We start from the raw sequence: 19,068 nt of genomic DNA, 5'->3' as shown, positions 1-19,068 counted from the left end.
ATACAAAAAGAAGCTGGCAACCCAGATTTGATTTGTCTTTGATTCTATAGAGAATCTCAACCAAACAAAATTTGCTTTATTCCCACAAAGGATACAAGAATCTTAGCAACAAAACAAATCAGCACCTCTGCCCCCTGAACGCAGCGATGAGCAAAACGAGAGCAGAGCAGAGGGAGCTGGTCACCGCTGCGGCATGGAGCAGCGCGGTTTGGAAAGCAGCACAGCAGCCTTGTACACGTTAACACGCTCCACTTGGGAATGCAAGGCTGGAAAAGCTGCTTTACAAATTTACTTTTGAATCAGAACTCTGGGTTTCTCTCCTCTTCGCGTGCCGTTACGTTTCTTGAGTGTCCGTGCAGCCAGCTCAAGGCGAGGAGACTTTTCAGGAACCCCAGGAGCCTCAGCAATTTTAGCACAATGACTATTTGCCGAGGAAATCATCCCGGAAAATTTATTACTTGCTATTCACTTTCAGAAGTAAGCGGGGCTGGGAAGCGCAGAGCAATGCAAACAGCAGCTGAGCGGAGGTTCAATCCTGCCCCCAGGTTACTGTACTTTCCCCACGACTAATAAACTATCAGACGGGAGGTGACCTCTCAGCACAAGCACCACTGCCATGCAAATGCTGCTTGCAGAGGGTTTCTGGAGAAGCTTTAAGCTCCCAACCTCCAGGCCCAGCTCCACACAGACCTGCAAGCATCTCGCGGGCTCCAGGAAGCGATTCCCTCGCTCATCCCCCATGCTGCTTTACGAGCGGGGCCATTCCCCTCTCCCTCGCAGGAACCAGCCACATGTTCTCCATCTGGGAGCAGATGCCCATAAGCCAATAAGCTCAACTTGGAAAACTAACTGAAAATAGCACAAAATTTCTGAATGCTCAACAGGCCGCAGCCGGATGATGGATATTAGCCCTCCAGCAGCACCGGGATGCCGTCTGGCACAGCGCGGCAAAAGTACCGTTCACAGGGGTCGGGGAAATGAAAACGAGATGGCTGAAGGTGCTGCTGCCTGAGCATCTGTCCTCTTCCCAACACTCTTGCCTGTGAGGGAGAAGGGCCTCCGCCTGCCCGCAGTCGGTCCCCAAACCGCAGCGGAGCTCAGCCTGGAGTAGTGAAGCACACGAACCTCCTAAAGCCCTGAAACCACTGGGGGTCATTCTGGTCTCCAAGGCAAAACCGAGCAGCCGCAGGGCCACTGTAGCTCTGCCAGGCTGTCACAGCTCCCCTGTGGCTGTGCTGGATGGGGACAGCAACGCCACGGGCTGTGCCGCGCGTGCTCCGACACAGGGTAAAGTCCTGTTGAAAAAGGCTGGGGCAGCGCACGGGGCAGGAGCCCACGCGGCCCCGTCAGAGCCGAGATGGTGCAGGACAAGGAGCTGGGGTTTCTTCTGGGTGATGCTGCCCCACGGGGTCAGGATGCAGCCAGCTTTCAGGTGCATTTAACCACTCGACAGTGGGAGACAGACAGTCCAGACAGTGATACATTCAGCCTCAAACCAACCCAGGGTGAGCCATGAAAATGGAATTTGCCAAAAGACAACGCGGTGATGATTTGTGAGCCTCCAGCTATGTGCAGCCCGAGGCACAAACGACTCAGGTCTGTGGCTGGGAGTCGGGCAAATGCTGGTGCTTCCCCTTGGCCAGTGATCACATAATGTGTTCTCTGGGCCAAGCAGGATTTTAACCCCATGCCAAGTCTATATGCACACAGAATCATAGAATCACTAGGTTGGAAAAGTCCTTTGAGATCATCAAGCCCAACCGTACCTGTCCACTATTAAACCAGATCCCCAAGCACCTCATCCACCGTCTTTTAAACCCCTCCAGGGGTGGGGACTCCACCACTTCCCTGCGCAGCCTCTGCCAGTGCCCGAGAACCTTTTCAGTGAAGGTATTTTTCCTGATGTCCAATTTGAACCTGCCCTGGCGCAACTTGAGGCCATTCCTTCCAGCCCTATCAAACAAACATTGTTTGTGAGAGGAACCATTGCTTCCAGGAGCCAACAGATCCCTTTCACGCTGGCACCTCTGCCCCTGAGACCTGTCAGTGACTCCAGTTCCCTGCAAGGGCTTTTGTTAAGTTTTCAAACGAACCCAGGGTCCGTGGGAGATGCCAGAGCGCAGGGCAGCCAGCTCCCACCTCGCTCAGCGGCTGGAGCAGCATCAAAGAAAAGCCCAGGGCTGTCCCCATTGCCTCCCCACTGCTGCTTGCCTTGAGCAGCCTTGTCTGAGCTGTCTCAGCCGGGGAGGAAAGTAACGTGCCAAGCACCACCACAGCAAGACTCAGGTCTCCCTCACCTTTTGGTGTGCAGCCACACCAAGCCCTGCGGAGCCCAGCTGGCGTGCGAGCCCGACTGCCTGGGAGCCAGCCAGGTGACATTTCCAGGACACACTCTGTCCACCTTCCCTGCTGGGATGGGGAGGAAGCTAAACTTCATTTTTCCCCTTGCTTTTCTTCTGCACATTGGAAGTTTGGAGCTGTCTCCTCGTCAATCCCTTGCTACAGTGAGAGCAAGGAGTCAAAAGGCAAGAAGGCTGCAAAAGGCCACAGCTGGGTGGCCCGCAGCCCTGCGCTCATGGTGGCCACAGCGCGCACAGCCCCATGTCAGTCCTGCCCCGGCAGAGCTGGATGGTCCCAGGCCCCAGCCCCAGTCTGTCTAATGCTTTTCCTCCTGGCTTTAACGTGTGGGGACTCGGTTGTCCCCTCTCCAGCCAAGCAGCGTTCCCACCTCGGAGCCTGCTGAAATGCCCCTGCCTGGCCCAGCTCCACCACCAAGGCTGGGAGAAGCCTCGGGATGTGGGAGTGGGTGTTGATAACGTGTCCCCAGCTCCACCACCAAGGCTGGGAGAAGCCTCGGGATGTGGGAGTGGGTGCTGTCAGTGCGTCCCCCGCAGCACCACACGGGGAACTGGCTGGGGAGGGATGGGCTCAGCCCATCACACAGCCCATGGTGTGTTCTCTGCCAGCCCCGGGTCACCTTGCCGAGTTGCCCACCGCAGGAATCGATGCGCATAAGCCACTATCTGTGCTTTCACATGTTTGCATCAGCTTGGAAATCTAACGCCAAGTCAGAGATAAAGCGAACTGGAAACACCCCAACAGCGTCTAACGCTTCCAGCCTGAGGGGTTCCTTAATGAGATGAGTTTCAACATCATGGGTCCCAGCCCGAAGAGCAGGTTCCTTTGCCTTGCTCCCCAAGCGTATCTGTCCCTGCCAGCTCCCGCAAGCCAGGCTGTGAAAGGAAAGGGCTTTACAGACATCGGGTGGGCTTTACAGACCTCAAACTGTGCCCACATGTGAAGGGGTTCGCACCGTGCTCCCCACAAAAGGCCGAGTCCTGACGAGGACCAGGCAACGCAGCAGCACCACGACACACCAGCTGACCCCCAGGCTCAAAAAAAACCAACAAACCAGCTAAACTCCTTTCCATGTCAATCTGGGCTGGCAGGGGACCAAGATGTGTCCTACACCAACGTGCGGGAAGCCTGAGACGGTGATGCTGCGCATGGGCAGCAGACGCGTGATTTTGAGAAGTGTCTCATCAGTGAGTTATTCTCAGCCCACGGCTATGCTGAAAGCTCTCGTGGCTATAAATATCCGGCGACAGAGTCGTACCTGAGTCGCAGCTTTGAACGTGCCTCAGGGCTGATCACAGAATCGGGAGATTCGGGCTCGGCGCAGAGGCTGAGGCAGGGCCAGACTGGGGACATTTCATTCTCATCAAAAAATCGCAGCGGTGTAACCTTAAAAAAACTGAGCTTTGGCCAGTCTGGGCTCCCAGTACAGCCAGTAAGGACTGGGTTTGGCCAAGACCGTGCACTTATTCAGGGCACTACTGGATAAGCTTGTCCGGCTGTAGGGGCTGGTTGCCAGCTTTGTCGCACCTACTGACAAAACACGCAGAGGTGGGACATGGAGCAGCCCCAGATCCCAACTGGCAGGGCTGGCACTGGAAATAAAAGGAGTTCAGCCTTTCCCTGGTGCTAAAGGTGTGATGCTGCCCCTCCACCACATCGCAGTTAGGACATTGCCTCCTCCAGCTCACACATCACAGGCTTCAGCACCTACACCACGGCTCTTCCCTTTTGCTGGGTCACATGAGAACAACCACAACCTCCAGCGGCTTCCCTGAGCTGAGAGCATCTCAGCCACAAGCCATCCCTCCCTCCACTTCCCCGAGCAGGAGAGGCTCCCACCCCCCAGCCAAAGCCAGGTGACTGGCTGGGGAGCCAACGGAGCGGGTGTGCAGCCCAGCCCTCCCTGGTACCACATCACCCACCGCTGCGAGTCAGGCTCACAACCTGCTGAGGGAACCACAGCCTGGCGAGCGCAGCACGAAACCCTCAACTCCAGCTCCTGACTGAAAATCACCTGAGTCCCCTTTAGATGGTTCCTCCTGGCCAGCTGACCATCCTTGTCCTACTCACACGGCCACTGGGTGAGATCCAGCCTGGAGGAGTCACAAAATAGTTTGGGCTGGAAGGGACCTCAGAGCCCATCCAGTCCTACCCCCTGCCACGGGCAGGGACACCTCCCTAAGATCTCATCTCCATCTCCCCTCTTTCAGCTGAAGACCGCTCCCCTCATGCTACCCCTGCACTCCCTGATCCAGAGACCCTCCCCAGCTTTGCTGGGGCTCCTTTCAGCACTGGAAGCTGCTCCAAGATCTCCCCGGAGCCTCCTCTTCCCCAGGCTGAACAACCCCAACTCTCTCAGCCTGGCCTCGTACAGGAGGTGCTCCAGCCCTCAGATCATCTGTGTGGCCCCCCATGCGAGGGTAGAGCAGCCCTGCCTTTACACCTTCAGAATTCCTGGATTTGCCGTAAATTCCTTCCATAATTTCCGGGGGACGCTTCAGGTCTGCTGGCCAGGGGAGGACTGCAAAGCCTCCTGGTGAGCAGAGGAGCTCTAGGAGAGGGACAACAAGGCTGACAGGAAACCAAAGAGGGATGTGGAGTGAGTAAGCATCGCCGATGCCTACACCAGGTAGTTGTGGGATCCTCTGTGGTCCGTACAGCGCTGGCGCACTCGCGTGTGCAAGAAGGTGGAGGCACACGTCCCTGCTGCAGCCCGCGCCTGCGTTCTCCCGGGCAGCGCGGGGCCACGTGTCGGCTCGTGGCGTGCCAGGCAGCACCTCCAGGGAGCTCGTACACCACGCTGGGGCCACGAGGCTCTCGAGCCACCTCCCTGCTGCAAGGCTGTTCCCAGGAGCGAGGAAAACGTCTTGCCCAACCGCCCCGTGCTCGTGCTGAGCTCGCCTAAGCAGATTCCAGCAGCTCCTTCCAGTGGGAGATGAATCTCAGCCCTTCTCCCGAATTAATAAAAAATACATTACTGCCTCAATTGGACAAGACAAATTCCAGCGTAAGGGATGAAAGAAATGCTTAAGCGAAACAAAATGGGGAAGAAACGGCTTAGAGGAAAGACAAGCAGATCAGCGGGTGCGTCGGGCATTGCTCGTCGGTGTCACATCCTTGACACAAGCACATCTCCACTTCTACAGCTTCTAATCTCAGCCCTGCAATGCAGCATCCCCTGCCTTCCCAGCTCCCCTCCGCACTCAGCTCCCCGGCTCAGAGCTGCAATGCAGCAGCGTGGGAAAGCCCTGCTCCCCACTCGCCCTTCGCTCCTCCACAAGCGGTGCTGAGCCTTCCCGGCCAGGCTCCTCTCCTCGCACGTATTCTACCTTCCCAAGCTCACCGCTTCCCAGGCTGGAGAAGCGCCAATCCCTCCTCGGGCTCCCCCGGGAGAGCCATTTCACGTGCCTGGAGGAGGACATGACTTTGCAGGGTAGAGGATCCGGCAGAAGCACATTGTATCCGATCCCCCACGCCCTGCGTCCCCACAGCTCTGTACCAGACACCCTCAAGGTGGGAAGCCTGGAGAGGACAAGAACCAAGTTACCCTGAAGGATGGAGCCGTCCCCACCCATGAGCGCACTGCTCTCTCCAACTCCCTGAAAGGAGGTTGTGGAGAGGAGGAAGCTGGGCTCTTCTCCCAAGGGACAGGTGACAGGACGAGAGGGAAAGGCCTCAAGCTCTGCCAGGGGAGGTTTAGGCTGGACATTAGGAAAAAAATTTTCACAGAAAGGGTCATTGGGCACTGGCAGAGGCTGCCCAGGGAGGGGGTTGAGTCCCCTTCCCTGAAGGGGTTTAAGGGACAGGTGGACGAGGTGCTGAGGGACATGGTTTAGTGATTGATGGGAATGGTTGGACTCGATGATCCGGTGGGTCTCTTCCAACCTGGTGATTCTATGATTCTATGATCCAGACCCAGCAGCGTCACTGCTGGGCTCCAACCACAGCTGCCACCGGTACCACAAACGCTGCACACACACCCGGCGCTGGGACCTCGCAGGGCACCAAGTGCCTCCCGCACAGTGACGCAAGAGACGCTCAGGACTGGGTGAGCTCAGAGGACGTGTCAGCAGGTCCGTGCCCCTCGGCTGAGCCAGGTGAGCTGCGTGGGCTCACCCTAAGATCACCGAAAACCCAGGAGGCGCACGCTGGCCGCGGGCACACCCTGACCACGGCAGATGAGCTGGCACTGAGCTGGCAGCACCCGCAGGTCACACACCCTGGAGGGTGCACGCTCGGGTCTGCGCTGAGCTGGAGCGAATCCTCCCCTGTGCAGAGGGCACGAGCATCACCCAAGCGTTGTCCTCGGATGCTCGAGTGAGGGCAGGCAGGGAGGAGCACAAAACTTCTTGTCTGGCACCACAAGAAGCTGCATGGGAAGCCAAGGAGCGGGTAACCCACACGGATGTAACAGTGTGAGGGGGCTTGTGCCAGGGAAGGGCAGTGGGCACAAAGACACATGTCACAGCACGAGAAGCCAAAGACACAGAGCTAGGGACAGGGGTTACCAGGAAGAGACTCTCCAGAAGGACCCAGAGCTGCCACCGGTTCCCCAGGTGCCACCCAAGCTGGACACAAATTTCTCACAAGGCACATGGACCAGACAGGACCCATGGGTGCAAACCACCCCAGGACCCTCAGCTCTGAGGGGATGGCAAGGCCTTGAGGCAATGTCCCCCAGGCCCAGCTGGGGTCACAGCCCACCAGCAGATCCCAGACTGCATTTCCAGACCTGCATGCAATTTCGCGTTCATTTATGCATTTTCTCAGTGGACAAATGTTAGATTTGGGGGAAAGATATAGGCAGTCACTGAGAAAGCCCTCCTGGAGCAGTGATTTTCAGACTCTTTAAAGAAAGCAGTTATTTCAGCAGTACATCCTCAAATATTTTTGCCTTCAAGTGTTTGCTCTGCTACTTTTCCATGGGAAATTTTGAAAGCCAAATTTGGATTTTTTTTTTGTAGCACTTTCTCTGTGCTGCCATTATCGCTGGGAACGTGGCACATCCCAAACAACTTCCACAGAACCCTCTGGGTCACGTTTCCAGACCTCCTCCCCTGTCACCGCAGCCACCTCAGCTGGAGCAAGGAGACACCTACTCCTTGCTGTCAGCTCCCGGGAGCAGGTTGGAAGCAGCAACGTGACAGCGTTCCTCTCCCCTTTCTCCCCACCCAAACGCAGGATCCCAGCTCTGCAGCCAGAAGGAAATAACCCCCCACCCCAACAACCTCATCATACAGGGGCCTCCAGAGAGGAATAACGTTAATGCGACAGTGACATCGGGACAGCCGCACAGCTTTATGAGGCAATAACCCACTCCTGTCGCTGTGAAGAGCTACTTGGGCTCTGACCTCCTTACGCTCTCCTGCCAGGGAGCCTGGTTACTGCTGCATACACTGCAACGCCCGTTAGTACCTAATTACACAGCCAGGAATGCCGTGGGGCAGAGGCGGCAACGCCGTGGGGCAGAGGTGCTCCTTTTAACCCCATTCTACGCACCTGGCCACCAAGGATGGTCATCAGGGATACCCTGGTCACAGAATCACGGACTGGCCTGAGTTGGAAAGGACCCACAAGGATCATCCAGTCCAACCCCTGTCCCTGCACAGGACACCCCAACATTCACACCGTGGGGCTGAGGGCGTTGGCCAAAGGCTTCTGGAATATCGTTAAGCTTGGCTTCTTGGGGAGCTGTTCCAGTGCTCCACCACCCTCTGAACCTTGAAGAACCTTCTCCTAATGCCCAACATAACCCTCCCCTGGCACATCTTCCTGTCATTCCCTCAGGTCCTACCGGAGCTGGGAATGTGCTCCCAAGGGACACACCAGACACCAGCCAAGCATTTCCCCTGAGCGGTGGTTTCCTTTTTAAACCAGAAACAGTCAGAGGCGACGGGAAGCTCCTGCCCTTTGAGGAGCCCATCTGCGATAGCAGCCCCTTGGCTCTCCTCCCCACTGGGGAAGGGTCCCCTGCTTGGGAAGGGGGGCATTGCCTACCCGCCGCCAGCCAAGGGCTGTGGGACCAAGATGGGTTCTAGCTGGACCTGCGGCGTCCGATGGGGCAGCAAAGCCTCCTGCAGTGAGCATTTCAGGGAACACCATCTCCCCTGTGATCCCACGTGTGCCCGTCTGGGCTCTGGCCCACGCAATACCCGCCGCTTAGTCATTTTTTTTGCTTATGCCCATTAGCGGCCACTTAAGAGGCACCACACGGAGCAAGAGATGGCCAGGGAAATGGCTGCAGAAAGGAGCTGCAGGATCCTGGAGGAGCTCTGGGGACCTCAGGGTAAGTGCAGCAATCAAGCTGGGCACCGCATCCCAGTGCCAACCAACTCGCTTGCAGCCCGTATGCACCTCCACACCTGCACGCGGAGACGGGGAGGGCGAGCTCTGTACAGCGAGCTCTTCCACCACACGCCCTCCGTACCCTTCATCCCGTGGCCGGGCACTGGTGTAATTAGCAACCCCAGCTGCCAGCCAGCTTTGATGAGAAGCCTAAGTCTTTGGTTGATGTGAAATGTATAATTTGGATGACAGAAATAGCCTCTACAAAGCACATGTGGTTGCTGAGTCCCAGTGACCTCTCCCATTTCGCGCAGGCTGCTCTGCTTTAAACGTGGTTACATCTCCAGCAGCTCCACAAAGGCTTCGGTGCCATCAAACAGATGACACAGCGGAGCAACAGAATGAGAGGTAACATTTGGCCACTACAAAATAAACTGGGGTTTTGGCCAGCACAGGCTTGGGAGTGCTTCTGGCAGGAAAGGCATGAGGTGGAGATGAGAACGCAGGTGTGGAGACTGAAGACTCACGAGGTCTCTACAAGCCCTTGCGTGCTGGTGGAGCACTGGGGTAGGCAGAGGCAGCACAGGCTTCTAATACAGGTCAACAGTTCAAGGACAACAAGATCTGCAAAGTCCCTGCGACTCCTGCCTCTTTCCTCTCAGCACAAACCAAGCCTGCAGGTCTTCTCATGCCACTCTGCAAAAGGTGTTCTCCAGCAGACATGGCAAAACAGCTTAGGTTGATGTTTCTCTTGCCAAAGGGATCTGTGAAACAGCAGAGAAACCTTCCCTCCCTCCCAGGGAGGAATCCCCTCTCCTGACCCTACTCACCAGCCCTACCAAGGCGTGAGGCTCACTCCCCTGAGCAAGAGGGACCCTGTGCCATCCAGGTCTGTTCCCACCACAGGCACAACCTCTGCCTTGAGGAGCCAGGCTGTGGGAAGTACTGTCAACCCTGGAGAAGGTTTCATCTGCCTGGACCACACCAGTTGATAAGCAAAAGGGTCAGAACCAGAATCTCACTGTGTCCATGCTCACACAGCCCCAGCCGTGGTTCTGCCACTGGCACACACGAAGTCAGAGAGCAGCCACCACCACTGTCAAGCTGCTCCTTCCTCTGCACAGCCCAAGCTCCTGTCGGCATCCCCACCACACAGGCTGCCGAGGACACACCGGGTCACATTTGGCTTGGTTGAGCAGGTAGCACTCAACAGCACAGCGCCCACGACATACAGAATCACACAGAATCACCAGGTTGGAAAAGACCTCCAGATCATCGAGTCCAACCATTCCTATCAAACACTAAACCGTGTCCCTGCGCACCTCATCCACCCGTCTTTTAAACACCTCCAGGGATGGTGACTCAACACCCTCCCTGGGCAGCCTCTGCCAGGGACCAATCACCCTTTCCGTGAAATTTTTTTTTTCTGATGTCCAGCCTGAACCTCCCCTGGTGGAGCTTGAGGCCATTCCCCCTCGTCCTGTCCCCTGTCCCTTGGGAGAAGAGCCCAGCACCCTGCTCTCCACAACCTCCTTCCAGGTAGTTGGAGAGAGCGATGAGGTCTCCCCTCAGCCTCCTCTTCTCCAGGATAAACACCCCCAGCTCTCTCAGCCGTTCCTCATCAGGCCTGTTCTCCAGCCCCCTCACCAGCTTCGTTGCTCTTCTCTGGACTCGCTCCAGAGCCTCAACATCCTTCTTGTGGTGAGGGGCCCAGAACTGAACACAGGATTCGAGGAGCGGTCTCACCAGTGCTGAGTCCAGAGGGAGAATAATCTCCCTGGACCTGCTGGTCACGCCGTTTCTGATCCAAGCCAAGATGCCATTGGCCTTCTTGGCCACCTGGGCCACTGCTGGCTCATGGTCAGTTGGCTGTCAACCAACACCCCCAGGTCCTTCTCCTCCAGTACAAGTGCAGTCCGAAGGGATGCTCGACATCTCTCAAGGTCAAAGCCAGCCCTGCGTCCCCCAAAGGAAGCCCTGGTCCTGGCAGAGGCCACATAGACACCCCAGAAACCAAGGTAGGTGTCGGAGGGGCTTCTGCAAGCCGTGGTCTTCCTCAGCATGTGCCTGAATGCCTGTCCCGTGGGCAGGATAGTGGGCACTCCAGCACCTGCCGCAGGCCAGGAGTTCCTCCCACATGGGCCAGTCCTGCACCCTCCAGGAATCACAGAATCACCAGGTTGGAAAAGACCCACTGGATCATCGAGTCCAACCATGCTGCAAGGGTTTCTCTTGGGGTGCTGAGGGAACCCCATCCGAGAGCAGAGCGTCACAGCGCGGCACGGAGATCCCCCAGCCAACACCAGCAGGCGGAGATCTGTTCGTCACCTACACTAGAAATCCTCCCACAATCCTGCCCTGCTCCGGCGGTGGGACCAGCCCTTGCTGCGAGGCTGACCCCACGCATCCAGCCTGCTCGTCCGTACGGCCTTCCTACCCACACCTTGAGCCACTCTTGGGCTTTCCAGGAGCCGCTCGCAGAGCCCCAGTGAGCCCTGGGATGCTCCAGCAGCCAGGAGAGGATTGGGCAGGGTGCACACCACCACCGCTGCTCCCAAGGGGCTGCATGGCCAGCGAGCCAAGGGTCTAAGAGGCTCCTTCCCGCGTGCCGGCACACTCCGGCGCACATTGTGCCAGAGCCCTGCACTGGAGCAGAGGCTGCGATGCCCCAAAGGCTCCTGGAGTGGTGGGGTGTGCAGCAGGGAACTCGACGCAGCAAGCTGGGCTTTGCCTGACTTGAGCACGTCCTACAGGTCACTCTACCTCTCCAAACCTCCCCTGCAGCCCCGGCTGGGGCAAATCTCTCCCCTTTCTCCCCACAACAGGGCTCTGCTCACAATGCACCTAGGAGAAGGCATCTTCAGCCAGCTCTCCAAGCGCTGGAGAAGCTCCTGGCCCCCTAAAAGGGTGGCCTAGGCAGGGAACTTGAGGGATCTGACACCCCAAGGCTCCCTGCCACCACCCACCAGGGCTTTGCATGCAGCTCACTCAGGCACCAGGAGCAGCACAACGGCTGCACAGAGCTCATTCACCACCTCCTCACGCCAGCTTGCCAGACCAAACTGAGCTCTTTGGAGCTGCAAACCCGCCGTGTTCCTCGCCCAGTCAAGCCCATTGACCCCAAGGCACTGCCGGACAGGACGCAGGGGAGAGCAGGTGTCACTGGAAGCAGAGGGCTCCCAAGGTTTCTGTGGTTTCCTAGAGATGAGCAGGATGGGAAACACGAGGGCTGGGCACGCCTGTGCCAAGACCCAACAGTGCGACGGCTGAGAGAGCTGGGGGTGTTCAGCCTGGAGAAGAGGAGGCTGAGGGGAGACCTCATTGCTCTCTACAACTCCCTGAAAGGAGGTTGTGGAGAGGAAGGAGCTGGCCTCTTCTCCCAAGGGACAGGGGACAGGATGAGAGGGAATGGCCTCAAGGTCCACCAGGGGAGGTTCAGGCTGGACATTAGGAAAAAAATTTTCACAGAAAGGGTCACAGAATCACAGAATAACCAGGTTGGAAGAGACCCTTCATTGGGCACTGGAACAGGCTGCCCAGGGAGGGGGTTGAGTCACCTTCCCTGGAGGGGTTTAAGGGATGGGTGGACAAGGTGCTGAGGGACATGGTTTAGTGATTGACGGGAATGGTTGGACTCTATGATCCAGTGGGTCTTTTCCAACCTGGTGATTCTATGATTCTATGACTCTGGAGGGGCCAGCGGGTCCCAAGATCAGAGGCACGGCCAGCGCTGGCACTCCTTGCTCTGATGAGAATCCACCACGTACGCAATGAGCTCTGGATCGCACAGGCTCAGGGATCAAACCCACCCGGATAGTGAGATGCAGGCGGCCACAGGTTGAAACCCACTATTACACACCCTGCGGCAGCATCCTTGGAGGACCCTCGTCGGCAGAGCCCAACACCTTGGAGAAGCTCTGGATTTGAAGCCTACTGCCCAAAGCGCAGGCAGCGGCCCCCGCGCACGGCACCTCCGCATGCCCCCCAGCAAAGGGCAGCCACCCCGACAGCACCCGGCGGGGCAACGTCTTTGGCTGTGAGGAGAGACCAGGGCTGACTGAAAAGACATGTCGGGGAGGATGAGCTCGACCACCACCTGCCTCTCCTCCTCGTGAGGAGGCTGGAGCCAGCGTGAGAGGTGGCTGGATGATGGTGCCTTCCACCGCAGGGAGGCCCATGGCGCCTTCGCCCCTAGCATCCCTTGCACGTCCCTTGGCCCTCGCCCCTGGCATTGCTTGCACAGCCTTTCACCTTCTCTCTCAGCATCCTTTGCACATCCCTGCGCCTTCTCCCTCGGCATCCTCTGCCCATCCCCTCTCCCTCAGCATCTCTCACACACCCCTGTGCCTTCTCCCTCGGCATCCTTTGCACACACCAGCACCCTTGGCATCCCTTGCACATCCCTTCTCCCTCGCCCTAAGCATCCCTTGCACACCCCAGTGCCTTCTCCCTCGGCATCCTTGTGCAACCCTGTGCCTTTTCCCTTGGCATTCCTTGCACATCCCTTGCACATCCCAGCGCCTTCTCCCTCCACATCCTTGTGCATCCTTTCTCCCTCACCCTTAGCATCCCTTGCACACCCCTCCTCCCTCACTCTTGGCAACCTTTGCAAACCCCTGAGCCTTCTCCCTCAGACCCCTGCACCTTCTTCCTTGGCACCCCTTGCACACTCCTTCATTCTCGGTGTCCCCCTTGCACACCTCTGTGCCTTTTCACTCGGCATCCTCATGCATGCCTGCACCTTCTCCCTCAGCACCCCTTGCACACTCCTTCTCTCTCGACACCCCTTGCACACCCCTGTGCCCTTGGTGTCCCTTGCACACCCCTCCCTTGGCATCCCTGGCACACCCCTCACACACCCCTTCTCCCCTGGCATCCTTGCATCCCTCGCGCACCCTTGCACCCCCATCCTCCCTCGGCATCCCTTGCACACCATTTGCACACCCCATCCTCCCTCAGCACCCCTTGCACACCATTTGCACACCCCTCCTCCCTCGACATCCCTTGCACACCATTTGCACACCCCATCCTCCCTCGACATCCCTTGCACACCCTTCGCATGCTTGTCCTCCTTCAGCACCCTTTGCACACCCCTCCTTCTCTGGTGTCCTTGCATCCCTCGCATACCCTTGCACACCCCTCCTCCCTTGGCATCCATTGCACACCCTTTACATGCTCATCCTCTCTCAGCATCCCTTGCACGCTCTTTGCATGCTTGCCCTCCTTCGGTATCCCTTGCACACCCTTTCTCCCCCGGCATCCTTGCATCCCTTGCACATCCTTGCACACCCCTACTCCCTCAGCATCCCTTGCACACCCTTCCTCCCCCTGGCATCCTTGCATCCCTTATACACCTCTTCTCCCTCGGCATCCTTTGCACGCTCATCCTCCTTCAGCAGCCCTTGAACACCCTTTGCATGCTCATCCCCTGTCAGCATCCCTCACATACCCTTGCACACTCCTCCTCCCCCAGCATCTCTTGCACACCCTTTGCATGCCTGTCCTCCTTCAGCACCCCTTGCACACTCTTCCTCCCCCTGGCATCCTTGCATCCCTCACACACCTCTCCTTCCTTGGCAACCCTTGCACATCCTTGCACACCCCTCCTCACTCGGCATCCCCTGCACACCCTTTGCATGCTTGTCCTCCTTCGGCATCCCTCACACACCCCTTCTCCCCTGGCATCTCTAGCGCACCCTTTGCACGTTTGTCTTCCTTCGGCACCCTTTGCACACCCCTCCTCCCTCAGCATTCCTTGCACACGCTTTGCACACTCATCCTCTGTCAGCATCCCTTGCACACCCCTCCTCCCTTGGTATCCCTTGCACACCCTTCGTACACTCATCCTCCTTCGGCACCCCTTGCACACTCTTCCTCCCCCGGCATCCTTGCATCCCTCACACACCCCTCCTCCCCCGGCATCCTTGCATCCCTCGCACACTCCTCCTTCCCCGGCATCCTTGCATCCCTTGCACACTCCTCCTTCCCCGGCATCCTTGCATCCCTTGCACACTCCTCCTTCCCCGGCATCCTTGCATCCCTTGCACACTCCTCCTTCCCTGGCATCCTTGCATCCCTTGCACACCCCTCCTTCCCTGGCATCCTTGCATCTCTCACACACTCCTCCTTCCCCGGCATCCTTGCATCCCTCACACACTCCTCCTTCCCTGGCATCCTTGCATCCCTTGCGCACTCCTCCTTCCCTGGCATCCTTGCATCCCTTGCACACCCCTCCTTCCCTGGCATCCTTGCATCCCTCACACACTCCTCCTTCCCTGGCATCCTTGCATCCCTCACACACTCCTCCTTCCCTGGCATCCTTGCATCCCTTGCACACTCCTCCTTCCCCGGCATCCTTGCATCCCTTGCACACTCCTCCTTCCCTGGTATCCTTGCATCTCTCACACACCCCTCCTTCCCCGGCATCCTTGCATCCCTCACACACTCCTCCTTCCCTGGCATCCTTGCATCCCTTGCGCACTCCTCCTTCCCTGGCATCCTTGCATCCCTCACACACTCCTCCTTCCCTGGCATCCTTGCATCCCTCGCACACTCCTCCTTCCCTGGCATCCTTGCATCCCTTGCACACCCCTCCTTCCCTGGCATCCTTGCATCCCTTGCACACTCCTCCTTCCCTGGCATCCTTGCATCCCTCGCACACTCCTCCTTCCCTGGCATCCTTGCATCCCTTGCACACCCCTCCTTCCCTGGCATCCTTGCATCCCTCGCACACCCCTCCTTCCCTGGCATCCTTGCATCCCTTGCACACTCCTCCTTCCCTGGCATCCTTGCATCCCTTGCACCCCTTGCACACTCCTCCTTCCCTGGCATCCTTGCATCCCTCACACACCCCTCCTCCCTCGGCATCCCTAGCACACCCTTCGCACGCTCGCCCTCCCTCGGCACCCCCTGCACACTCCTCCTTCCCCGGTGCCCTTGCACCCCTCGCACACCCCCTGCACACCCCTCCTCCCCCCCTATCCTCGCATCCCTCGCCCCCCTCGCCCCCCCCGCGCGGCCGCCCGCACTCACCGAGCACCTGGCTGAAGAGCAGCTGCTCCAGGTCCCCCAGGACGGTGACGACGAGCTCGGGGTCGACGCGCAGGAAGGGTTTGTCGGCGGGGCCCGGCTCGGGGGCGGCGGGGGGCCCTGCGGGGGCGGCCCCCAGCGGGCGCACCTCGGCGCAGGGCCCGCGGGGGATGCGGCTGGGCCGCGCCGCCAGCAGCGAGTGCTCGGAGCGGGACAGGCTGCGCGACATCGCGGCGCCGCGCCCCACGCCGCCTCCTCCTCCCACCCCCGCCGGGCCCCCCGGGCTCCCCCGGGCCGAGTCGTCGCTCCAGCGCGGCTCGCAGAGCTGCCGCTTCTTCTCGGCGTCGGTGAGGAACGCCAGGTTGGTGAGCGACTTCTGCTTGCGGAGGTTGGAGGCGGGGGGGGGGGGCGCGGCGCGGCCCTCGGCGCTGCCGCCCAGCGCCTTGAAGACGCGCAGCTCGGCCCCGCGCGGAGCCGCCGCCGCCGCCGCCGCCGCCGCCCGCGCGCGCTTCGGCATCACCGCCGAGCCGTCCGCGCCGCGCCGGTAGCCGCGCTCCTCCTCGCCCGCCTCCGCCTCGGGCAGGCTCTTGAGGTTGGCGCCCAGCATCCCCGCGCCGCGACCATTTAACCCGGCGGGCGCTGCTGCTGCTGCTGCTGCGGAGGCTGCGGCTGCGGAGACCGAGAAAAAGAGAGAGAGAGAGAGAGAGGGGAGCGCCGTTAGCGCCCGCCCCACCGGCGCGGGGCGGAGCGGGACCGGGAGGAGGAGGAGGAGGAGGAGGAGGAGGAGCCGCCCCGCCCTCGCCGCTGCGCCGCCCGCCGCCCGCCGCGAAACAGCGGGACGGCAGGGGGCGGTGAGGGGGGGCAAACAAAAAGGGCCCGCCCGCCTCCGCCCGCGGCCGGCGCGGGAAACGGGGGGGGAGAGAGGGGAGGGCGGCAGCGGGGGCGCGCGACGGGGGGCGGGGTCAGGAGGGGGCGGGGTCATGGGAAATGGGCGGGGTCTGGAGGGGGCGGGGCCACGAGGGTGGGGGCGGGGCCATGAGGGGGTGAGGCCTGGACCCCCAGGGCTCTATGGGACCCCGGGGTCAGAGGGGCCATGAAGGACCCATAGGGCTATATGGGACCCCGGGGTCAGAGGGGCCGTGCAGGCCCCCAGGGCTATATGGGACCCCGGGGTCAGAGGGGCCGTGCAGGACCCCCAGGGCTATATGGGACCCCGGGGTCAGAGGGGCCGTGCAGGACCCGCAGGGCTATATGGGACCCCGGGGTCAGAGGGGCCGTGCAGGCCCCCCAGGGCTATATGGGACCCCGGGGTCAGAGGGGCCGTGCAGGACCCCCAGGGCTATATGGGACCCCGGGGTCAGAGGGGCCGTGCAGGACCCCCAGGGCTATATGGGACCCCGGGGTCAGAGGGGCCGTGCAGGACCCCCAGGGCTATATGGGACCCCGGGGTCAGAGGGGCCGTGCAAGACCCCCAGGGCTATATGGGACCCCGGGGTCAGAGGGGCCGTGCAGGACCCCCAGGGCTATATGGGACCCCGGGGTCAGAGGGGCCGTGCAGGACCCCCAGGGCTATATGGGACCCCGGGGTCAGAGGGGCCGTGCAGGACCCCCAGGGCTATATGGGACCTCGGGGTCAGAGGGGCCGTGCAGGACCCGCAGGGCTATATGGGACCCCGGGGTCAGAGGGGCCGTGCAGGCCCCCCAGGGCTATATGGGACCCCGGGGTCAGAGGGGCCATGAAGGACCCATAGGGCTATATGGGACCCCGGGGTCAGAGGGGCCGTGCAGGACCCGCAGGGCTATATGGGACCCCGGGGTCAGAGGGGCCGTGCAGGCCCCCAGGGCTATATGGGACCCCGGGGTCAGAGGGGCCGTGCAGGACCCCCAGGGCTATATGGGACCCCGGGGTCAGAGGGGCCGTGCAGGACCCCCAGGGCTATATGGGACCCCGGGGTCAGAGGGGCCGTGCAGGACCCGCAGGGCTATATGGGACCCCGGGGTCAGAGGGGCCGTGCAGGACCCGCAGGGCTATATGGGACCCCGGGGTCAGAGGGGCCGTGCAGGCCCCCCAGGGCTATATGGGACCCCGGGGTCAGAGGGGCCGTGCAGGACCCCCAGGGCTATATGGGACCTCGGGGTCAGAGGGGCCGTGCAGGCCCCCCAGGGCTATATGGGACCTCGGGGTCAGAGGGGCCGTGCAGGCCCCCCAGGGCTATATGGGACCCCGGGGTCAGAGGGGCCGTGCAGGACCCCCAGGGCTATATGGGACCCCGGGGTCAGAGGGGCCGTGCAGGACCCCCAGGGCTATATGGGACCCCGGGGTCAGAGGGGCCGTGCAGGACCCCCAGGGCTATATGGGACCCCGGGGTCAGAGGGGCCGTGCAGGACCCCCAGGGCTATATGGGACCCCGGGGTCAGAGGGGCTGTGCGGGACCCTGGAGGCAGCAAGAGCATGCGAGCCCCCCAGGCCTATATGGGACCCTGGGTGCATCAGGAGCATATGGGGCACTGGGGCTATGAGGGACATTGGGGCCATGCAGGACCCCGGGGCAGCAGGAGCATGCGGGACCCCCACAACTATATTGGATCTCGGGGGCATCAAGGGTATATGGGACCCTGGGGCTACGTGGGACCTTGGGGTCATGCGGGACCCCAAGGGCATCAGAGCCATGTGGGACCCCCAGGACTGTATGGACCCTTGGAGCAGTGAGGCTATGCAGGAGCCCCAGGACTTTATGGGACCTCGGGGGCTGTGCGGCTGTGTGGGACCCCAAGGACTATATGGAACCCCCAGGGCTATATAAGACCTTGGGGTCAGAGGGGCTGTGCCCCAGGGGTACAGAGCTCCCCTTTTCCCTCTCGGCGGCACAGGAAGGACCAGGGGTGACCCGGGGAGCGCCCGAGGGACCCTGTGACCCCAAACCCAGCAGGGCCTCCCCAGTGATCTGGGGGAATTAAGGGGTTGGGGGGAAGAGGGGGAGCAGGATCTGGTTATCATCAGTTTTCATTAATTACCCGTCCCTCGGGAGGGGTGAATTAAGTCTATTTGGTGACCTCACGCAGGCTGCCATGGCAACCGCCGGAAAATATTGCATTAGAGCCCATCGCTCTGCTGCCGAGATAAGAGCCGGGAGAGCCAGCGAGGCAGCCCATGGGGGTGCTGAGGAGCCCCAAAAGAGCCCAGCCGGGATGGGACAGCAAAAGGTGCCCCCAAACCCATATGTTTTGCACCGAAACGTGCCCCTGGGGCAGGATGCAGCTGCCCTGCCTCACCCCAAAGCCTCTCAGGTTTGGGGGAGCTGTTGGGGCCCTCGCTGAGCTACGAGGGTCCCCGGGTGTAGGTCTCGCTGCGGGGGGCAAACTTAGGGGTATCGTATCATTTGGGGGCTGGCGGGG

The 19,068-nt window shown here is 60.3% G+C and overlaps 1 protein-coding gene across 1 annotated transcript in view; it reads right to left on the bottom strand.

Moving 5' to 3' along the window:
- The window catches only part of NAV1 (neuron navigator 1), a 90,732-nt gene that overhangs the window by 51,783 nt on the left and 19,881 nt on the right, over positions 1–19,068 (bottom strand). Inside the window, 1 exon segment of the mRNA XM_069875719.1 lies at positions 15,676–16,341. Coding sequence (XP_069731820.1) covers positions 15,676–16,341 — 666 coding nt within the window.

This window comes from Phaenicophaeus curvirostris, chromosome 24, assembly GCF_032191515.1.
Source record: "Phaenicophaeus curvirostris isolate KB17595 chromosome 24, BPBGC_Pcur_1.0, whole genome shotgun sequence".
NCBI classification, from domain to species: domain Eukaryota; kingdom Metazoa; phylum Chordata; class Aves; order Cuculiformes; family Cuculidae; genus Phaenicophaeus; species Phaenicophaeus curvirostris.
Note: the sequence above shows the minus strand (reverse complement) of the source record. Positions and strands in the feature narration are given on the sequence as shown.